The sequence below is a fragment of the Oryzias latipes genome, chromosome 5 (assembly GCF_053564925.1).
Source record: "Oryzias latipes strain Hd-rR chromosome 5, Olatipes_Hd-rR_3.1".
Taxonomy (NCBI): Eukaryota; Metazoa; Chordata; class Actinopteri; order Beloniformes; family Adrianichthyidae; genus Oryzias; species Oryzias latipes.
Genome location: NC_136241.1, coordinates 29,915,041 through 29,924,240, shown reverse-complemented (window position 1 = coordinate 29,924,240; position 9,200 = coordinate 29,915,041). Strand labels below are relative to the sequence as shown.

The following is a 9,200-nucleotide window of genomic DNA, read 5'->3' as shown; positions in this document are numbered from 1 at the left end:
TCAAATAATGTGAGTTTTGATTAAACAAAAGTTCTTCAAACATTTATGATTTTTGGCTTGAGTTAGTTTGTGTAACCTTTATTCCTCCTTTCAGATCAATATTACCAAAAATAACAATGACTTTGGAGAGAGCTCAACTTATAGGTGTCAATTTATTGGATTATTGGAGAACAAAATGCTTCGCAGGAGCCGAGATAAGCCTGCGCAATTTCAGGAGACACATATTATGTATCCAGGACTTCCACGTGTGCTGCGCCTGGGATGGTCGGCAGTGAGCGCTATGATTGGACGCACCTTCTCCCCGGATCACGCTGTCTTTGATCCATCCAGTCGGGGCGGGACCTGAGCAGATTTTACCCCCATGATTGGCTCAGGTTAAGCAAATTCACAGCTTTTTGTCTGCGGACTGGAGCGGCAGGTCTGGCTTTATAAATACAGCCATCAGCCAGGAAAGCAAAATGAGCATCGACGTCCAAGGGAGTCTATTCAGCCCAACACCGGTTCATGATCTGTGTGAGAAGGATGCTGCAGCAACATCTCCGAGTGGCCGGCCGCAGCGCGTCCCCGCTGGTCAAGTGGATGGAGAGGTGGGCGGAGCGCAAAGCGGCCAGCCCGGCGCACGCCAAGGCGCAGGCGGTGGCGACCCTGGACGACATGCCGGGACCGTCCCTCGCCAGCTTCGCCTGGGACTTATTTGCAAAAGGGGGTCTGTCGCGCCTGCACGAGCTACAGGTAAAGAAGTGGGATTTAATATATAAATGCTACGCGTAAATGTGGATTTTTGTTTCCGTTTGTGCCAAAAGTTCGCCGGGATCCATCACTATTCGTGTAAAATGCATTGCTTTATTAAAACTGCTGCCATCTCAGTTAGAGTGATTTTCAGAGGCCATGCATCTGCAATGCAAATGATGTCATTCAATGCCCCGTTCTCTCTTTTTCATCCCCCCAACAAAGCCCCAGTGCACCCTAGAGGACAAGTAATCTGCAAGGTTTTTGAAAATCTTTGTTTTATTTCCCAGTTGGAGGGACTGCATAAGTATGGCCCCATGTGGAAGGCAAGCTTTGGCCCTATCCTGACTGTTCATGTGGCTGATCCTGCCCTGATAGAGCAGGTCCTGAGGCAGGAGGGCCTGCACCCCATGCGCTCCAACCTCTCCTCCTGGAAGGACTACAGGAAGCTCAGGGGACATCACTGTGGACTCTTGACATCGTGAGTATTTCTGATCCCAGATGGGAAAATTTCAAATTCAGCCTGATGCTTAAAACCCTGGATCTGCATCCATAGCTGCATGTCATTGATAATGTTTTCTGCGGGTGTTTCCAGTGAGGGGGAGGAGTGGCAAGCAGTGAGAAGTCTGCTGGGGAAACACATGCTGCGTCCAAAGGCGGTGGAAGCTTACGATAAAACCCTGAACTCCGTGGTCGCTGATCTCATTTCCAAGCTTCGCCTCTGCAAAAGTCCTCAAGGACACATCACCGACATTGCAAGCGAGTTCTATCGCTTTGGACTTGAAGGTAAGATCTCGGCTCTCCGTGGTGGAGTTGGGGTGCACTGCAACATTTAAACTCTGGCGTCAGGCAGCAAATACTTGCAGGAAGAAACAGATGATAAAAATTATTGTGCATTTTTTTTCCAGAACTTGTGTTTTTTATTGATGCCATGCACACATCTTGAACTGTGTTCTCAAACAATTTGTTAAATGAACTAAACAAAACAACTAAAGCTTTGTTTTAGTAATCTTTCTTCCTAAAATGTAGAGTCTTTAGTCCACTTTCTTACCCCGTTTACTTTACCACACCTTTCTTTCATTGCAGGTATTTCCTCAGTGCTCTTTGAATCTCGGATTGGTTGCCTGGATCTGGTTGTTCCCGAAGAGACTGAGCGTTTTATCAGCGCCATTAACACCATGTTTGTGATGACGCTCCTCACCATGGCCATGCCGAGCTGGCTGCACCAGCTGTTCCCCAAACCCTGGAGAGTGTTTTGTCAGTGCTGGGACTACATGTTTGAATTTGGTAAGACTTTCTTGAAGATTTGTACCTCACTAATTGAATTTCTAAAATGAGCAATAGAACAAAAAGTTGTAGAATGCGAACTTCAATCCTAATATTTGGGTCATAGGTTGGTCTTTGGGGTTTATTTATTTTTTTTCTTCTTAACTTGTTCTGTCCAACAACTGAGCCAACAGATGAGAGCTGAAGGCCTTTTGTGTTGGACAGGGGTCTTTGGGGTTTTCCAACTTACTTAAACAGGACTGATGCAGATCTTAAACTATGGACACACTGGGCATATGATGCACTTAGTCCACCTGATAAGGAAAGGCTTCTTCTTTTTTCTTTTTCTATTATTAGCTATCGCACGTCTGCCACCTACAGTTGGAAGAGGCTTGTTGCGAAATCTAAAAATATAGGATAAATCTTGTGAATCTTGCTAAAAGCTTTTTCTTTCACAGCTCTGTATATAAATGAAAGCACCATTCTGCGTGATATTTGACAGACTTGTTGTCTTATAATCCTGGCTGGGCACAAAATGCAATTATAGATTTCTCCTTCATGATCAGTTTTCAAATCGTTGGCATCACTACCAAATTAGAGTCCCTGATTGGTCAAAGATCGACCTGGTTTGACTTTCAATGTGCATTTAATGGCTGCGCATTTTGCACATATTGACTGAAAACTTAGAAACATAAGAGTTTTGAATGCGGAAGCCCCAAAAGCACATTTTTACACGTGAATGTAGCTTGAGACATCAAACATGTTTACAATAATCGTCTTTAATTTTCCTGCAACTCTACATTGTCTGCCTGTTAACTGTATAGCTGATGTAGTTTTAGATAAGGATTTCTTCTGTTTTTGGAAAAGTTCAAAAAGCTTCTACTTGGTGACCAGATTCCGTTTTGGAAGTGCCGTGACGTCTTTGTCATGGTGGCATCTCTTTTTCTCCTACAGCAAAAGTCCACATTGACCGCCGCATGGCTGTCGAAGCAGAGAAAGTGAGCAGAGGAGAGAAGGTGAAGGGCCGTTATCTTACCTACTTCCTGTCGCAGACGGGACTCCCCATGAAGACCGTCTACAGCAACGTTACTGAGCTCCTGCTTGCAGGAGTGGATACGGTAAGAATAAGTCTCTGCTTCCCCAGTTTGTCCTACTTCAACTCCAGAGCCAAGCTAACGCTGCTGTGCATTGTGTAAAGATTTCCAGCACTTTGTCCTGGTCGCTGTATGAGCTGTCCCGCCATCCAGAGGTTCAGGCCTCGCTCAGACAGGAGGTGCTGAATGTGCTGGAGGGTCGGAGGACACCCGAGGCTGCAGACGTGGCTCGCATGCCTCTGCTTAAAGCTACAGTTAAAGAAGTGCTCAGGTACCAGCTGAATGGTTTCCGTGGGCAGCTTGAATCAGTCATTTCTTTTGGTTAACGTAACTTTATTCGTCAGGTTATATCCAGTTATTCCTGCCAATGCAAGGGTCATTACAGAAAGAGACATCCAAGTGGGAGGATATCTTATTCCTAAAGACGTGAGTATTATCTTGAAGCACCAAAAGGATCTTTGGCGTTCAGAGCACATCTGACCATCGGTGCTTCCTTTTCCAGACTCTGATCACTTTGTGCCACTTTGCAACGTCCCGGGACCCCACAGTCTTTCCAAACCCACACGAGTTCCAGCCCCACCGCTGGTTCAGGAAGGAGCAGGCTCATCACCCGTACGCCTCGGTTCCCTTCGGTGTGGGAAAACGCAGCTGCATAGGCCGCCGCATTGCTGAGCTGGAGCTCTACCTTGCTCTTTCCCGGGTGAGTTGGATCGACCAAGTAGAAAGTATGTCAGCAAACATGTTTCATTGCTCTTTGTCAACACAGCTTCTGGGGAGGTTTATTTACTGGATAATCTTCAGAGATAACAGTCGTATGGGTGTGTATTTGGAGCTCTTTTTTATCCTGCATGCAGTTACATCAAAGAAAATGTTACATTAGAAGAACGATGTAAAAGAATTGACAGGAAAAGAGCCTAAAAGCTGCATGACAAAAGAGTTCACAAACCAAATTTAGCATCATTATCGTGATTATTGTGATTGTCATTATTGTTCCAATAAAACACCCAAAGTCTGACATTGTGGAGAAAGTGTAGAATAACTTTAGTCTCAAATCTTTAATGTTTTTTTTTTCCATTCTCATGTGCATTTGGGATCATTGTATGACCAAATTTGGGTTTAACTTAAGAAAACATTGATGCAGACAAGTTCACGGCTATCCCATCCTCTACAGATTATGCGCCTTCAGTCTAGTTTGGCAGCCTGATTGGATAAGGAATGGCAAAAAAAAAGTTCACACGCTCCTTTAGTTTGCTTTCACACTGCACTGTTGAGAGCAGACTAAAAGGATTAGTCAGGGTCACAGATTTACTTGTTTGTGGGTGGTTTTGTCTAAAACGAGCATTGACCAGGAGGGAGAAAAAAAAAGGTATGAGGAAGATGGAAACCTACTTTCCACAGAGTGCCAGTATTCAGTCCTCTGATCAGCGCCTTCCCATGACTGATTTATTTCTGTAGATTTACTCTGGGGGGGGCTTTTTCCCCCTTATACTTGAGATTCACGGCACTTGCATTACTTCCTCTGTTTGCTTTTCTCCTTGCTTTGGTTGTGGGACAGTCTGAATGAGGCAACCCTTAAAATTCCAGATTGAAGCTCATTTAAAAAATGTACATACCAGGAGCCAGGTCAAGCACTAAGCAACCAGCAAAGAGGCACACCTTGAAAGAGGTTTACAGGTGTCTTCCAACAATTTTCATATATCTGTCCTGACTTTTTCTTCTTCTTTTTTTGTAAATTTTAGACAAAACTAGGGTTCAGTTGTGTCAAATCCTGCCATGATCTGAGTGGTCGCAGCAAAAAAAACAACTGAATGTAAATTGCAGCTGTAGAATCAAACGGCCACATGACTACATTCAAAGTCCTTCACTCAAGTCCCAGCCCTGATTTTTCTGTAGCGCTGTTCTGCATATTTTATTTTTATGTACCAAATTTTTTAGACTCTTGAGTATAAATCACAGCAGCCAAAAAAGGCAGAAAAAAGAAGTAAAAACAAGAACGCACATTTCATCTAGAAAGGAAAATCATAATAATGGTACAGATAGCAATAACAGACTGACTATATGCATGTTTAGTACCGCATTGATGATTATTTAGCTTAATGATACAGGAGGAATCTATTATATTATCACAATATATGAAATATTATTAATATAACCATAGCATAAAGAATATGCAAACAAGTCCACTAAACTGAATTACATCAAATTCAGTCCATAGAATTTAAGCATCCTCTGTCCCTTCGGAATGCCTGGCATGAGACTGAGTATCACTTCTTCTGTCTGTAGCAAATCCTGTTCCCACATCTACAGTGCCCTCTAGCAGTTGTTGCTATTATTTCCTTTTTTTAATCACACATGTCGCACCCCCAGCCAAACTATGCAAAAACGACAACTTTAAACTACTTTAAAAAATACAGTGATTCAAATGACTTACTTCCAAAAGTTTAATATTTTTTGCACCCCTCACATTTTGAGCTGTTGGATATCCACTGTTCCCCAGTGGGTCAACTTCCAACCATTTTCATTAATAAAGAATATTGAACTCTTTCCATCCAGCGTCTTAACCTGCTTAAGCCCTCTTGGGGTCTTGGGGTTGCCAGAGCCGAACCTGGCTACTCTTGGATGAACATAGATACACCCTGGACAGGTCGCCAGTCCATCACCGGGCCAATTTTGTAAATTAAAGGGGCATCAACTGTTGCTTCTCTAGATTACCACTGATCTCTTTTCTTTTTTGCATCATGCAAATCCAGTCAGTCAGACAAACTAAGCTTTGTATTGGTTTTTTGTTTTTAAATAACCACCTTTAATTAAACACAACTTGTCTTTAAACGACTTTTAGGAAGTTGGGCACATTTTAGTTTTTTCACACCTTAAGCTCTGTCTATTTTTACCTAAAGGTCTGTAAGCACTGTGTTACACCCCATGAATGTGTATATCAGTGAGTTGCTAATTTTAAGCATGCATGTACACAGAATATTTTATTGAGTAACTGACAAAATATTTGGATTGTTGCTCTGCTTGTTTAGTGTTTACTGCAAATCTTGCTTTTATCCCGGAACAATGTTGGAGCGTAAAACAAGGAGCTTTAAATATTTATGCAAATCCATTTCCTGATGAATTAATTGGATTATGTATTACAGGGATTTCCCAGTCCCTAGTTTGGGTTTGTTGTTGTTTTTAAATTTAGTCTCCAAGATTGTTTCCCTAATTGCTCTGTTTTCTGTCTTGTTAGATTCTACTGGAGTTTGATGTAAAGCCAGACCCGAAGGGAGCGTCTGTGAAGCCGATGACACGGACCCTTCTTGTTCCAGAAAATGTCATTAACCTACAGTTTATTGAACGGTGACCTTTATGCTTGGGCTGGTCGTCTATAGGCGCAAACGTGAGTCCCCCCCCCAGCAGGCCATGAGGAGAGCTAGGCAAGCAGAGTTATCACAGGTGCTGAGATAACAATAGCCTGCTGCACGTACAGGTTCATGTCAGAGTGGCCCTTAACCTTTGACACAGCAAAGATATATATTTAAAAAAAAAAAGCGCTCCTCTCCTGCAGCCCTTCGACGATGCAAGTGACGCAGAGGGCTGCGAGCTGCAAGAAGGACGAGAGCTGATGGCTCATCAAAGAGCACTTCGACGCAAAAATCCTAATTCCAAGATTGAATTTCATTTTCTACAAGCAAAATGACCAAATCCTTTGAAGTACAGAAAACTAAATCAAATAAGCAATATGCAAACCTTCTTTTCTTTTTTTTTTTAAACTGACAATATTTGGGAGAATTGTGGTCATTTCTTGAAATTTTCTACAGCACAGTGGTGCTTAGTGAGCATTAGGCCATAATGACAGTTTTCCAGAATATATTAACCCCTTTATTGAAGTAAGAAACTGTGATTCTTATTATATTTGCACTGTTAAATGCTCATGATGGTTACTTCTCTGTGCTGATAAATCAGAAATTCACTCAAACAGCTGGTCTGTATGTGTCCAACCAGTCAGGATGGAGCAAGTACTCTGAAAGCAAGAGCCTTATTTTTAACACTGCTGTTGTTAGAGTTTATTATGTTCAATGTTGTAAAGCAGGTGCATTTTCTTGGGTGCTTTTGAGTGAAAGATTCATGTAAAGAGGTGTTTAAAGTAGGGCAGCTGATAACATTTCTGCAAGACTACACGGTTCCATTCAAATCTTTCAGATGAATATGCAGAATGGTGCTGATTCTTTTGCATTTTTACAAAAACTTGATGTTTTGCAAAAAAAAACAACCTGTAAATTCAAACTATTTATTCATGCTGTATGCTTTTTGGCTCTGTAAACTCCAATAAAAAAGTTTCAAGTAATTTCTTTTGGTGGATTTAAATTTAATATTCACTCTTCATTTGGTGCCTGTTTTCTTGTAGAGCATTTTTTTCCCTTCTAGACGCAACTCAGCAGGTAAAGCTGCTCCAACACCTCAGGTAAAGCGTTCAGCTGCATCAGAGTCGGTTCTAAACAGTTAAAATATGTTTCTAACTGCCATAAGCTCAATACCTAGAGACAGCTGCTCAGAACACAGACATGAATGTTTACAAGAAATACAATTAAAAGTCCTGCAGAACATGACAGTGTTGTAAACCGGAGCAGCAGTGGTTCAGTTATGTGCAACAATTGGTTGCTTGTTGAGATTCTGGCTGCAGGCTTGAATGTGTGTGTGCTTTACTTTAGTTTGGAACATGACCCCAAACTCATGCTAGAGTTGATGAAAAGTAGGCCTGCACCATAAATCGCAAATTTATCGTTAAATATCAAGCTGTGCAATACGCATATCACAAAAGTTACAGAAAATTGAGATGAATGGTGACCTTAAATGTGTTCAAACATAACATAAAAACAATCTGTTGGAACAATGTATATAAGTTCTCATATTTGCTTTTTTATGCATCACCTAGCTAGATATAGGTGATATAATCATGTTTGCAGAAGTGTCTGTGTCCAACTTTGTTTCACAGGAAGGTGGAGGTGACACCCTTGGGAGAGAACGATTGTCTGGGCGTCTTTCCAGCATCTTCCTGCGAATTTGTGTGTTAGCTGTGTCTAGAATGAATCGATGGAGCCTCTGTTAGTTTATCCGTGAGAAAAGACTTCGCAGGTCCGAAGATGATGTGGGAAGACTGTGAAAAGATAGACATGTCGTAATCAATGTTTTCTAATCGTGCTGCAAATGTGCTTTCTTACCCCCCCCCCCCCCCCCCCTTAGAGCACAGCGCATGTGTAACTTAAGGAAAACCCAAAAAACCCAAAACAACTTAATAAAGGAGGTGAGCAACAGAATATGCTCCAGAGAGATTTACGAGGATAACCAAATCTCCGTTTGGTCTCCTCGTAAAGGTACCTTGATCTGTTGTCTTTCTTTCCTTTTTGAGTTGTTTTAACCCAACACAATCCTATGGCAGCTTGAAGCATTTAATGAATCAAATAAACCCCTTTATGCATTTGACCAATCAGATGAAACCCTTTTTATGTTAGATGTTCACCTTCTATGAAGACGAGGGCCATTTGGAGTATAATTTTACTTATGTTGACTCTTATTTAAATTAAATTGTTGCAGTGAAATGGAAATTGTGTATTTTGCAATATTGATCACTAATATCGCAAATAGTGAGTTTTCCTCATATCGTGTAGCCCTAATAAAAAGTTTGTGGCAACGTTTTAATTTCTTGTTTTCCATGATATTAGTGAATAAAAAGAAAAAAAGAATAGATCATTAAAATTGTTCTCAAGACTTTTTTTTCCAACCTTATTGAATCCAATTCATGCAAATATGCATCAAACCACTTCATCTGCAAAATTACTTTAATTTAGAGTTTGTAATGCATGGCACCTTGTTTGACTAATAATAACAATAATAATAACAATAATAATAATAATAATAATCTACTTAAAGGCAAAAAATTGAGGTGCAAAGGATTTCATAAAGTTCAGAGCTTTTTATTGTTACTTTCATAACATACTTTAATAAAAGAATGCCAGATTCTCTTCACAACCCTAGAGTAGGTCACCCTGAAAGGCTAATGTTTGGGGTGTTGTGTAAAATATAAAGTTAGAGTTAACCACAACTTAATTTTGCTTTAAAATCCTTGAC

The 9,200-nt window shown here is 41.1% G+C and overlaps 1 protein-coding gene across 1 annotated transcript; it reads left to right on the top strand.

Moving 5' to 3' along the window:
* Positions 1–249: 249 nt before the first annotated feature.
* cyp27b1 (cytochrome P450, family 27, subfamily B, polypeptide 1) lies at positions 250–7,419 on the top strand. The gene is made up of 9 exons (XM_004069121.5): positions 250–732; positions 1,020–1,210; positions 1,325–1,515; positions 1,816–2,016; positions 2,950–3,113; positions 3,194–3,360; positions 3,434–3,515; positions 3,592–3,789; positions 6,322–7,419. The coding sequence occupies exons 1-9, from the start codon at positions 505–507 to the stop codon at positions 6,433–6,435; spliced, it is 1,536 nt and encodes a 511-aa protein (XP_004069169.1). The 5' UTR covers positions 250–504; the 3' UTR covers positions 6,436–7,419.
* Positions 7,420–9,200: the final 1,781 nt, after the last annotated feature.

Excerpts from the sequence above, each read along its gene's own strand:
- cyp27b1 (XM_004069121.5), top strand. The coding sequence starts at position 505 with ATGATCTGTGTGAGAAGGATGCTGCAGCAACATCTCCGAGTGGCCGGC. Across the intron at positions 733-1,019 it reads CGCGCCTGCACGAGCTACAG|TTGGAGGGACTGCATAAGTA; the intron begins GTAAAGAAGTGG and ends TTTATTTCCCAG. Across the intron at positions 1,211-1,324 it reads CACTGTGGACTCTTGACATC|TGAGGGGGAGGAGTGGCAAG; the intron begins GTGAGTATTTCT and ends GGGTGTTTCCAG.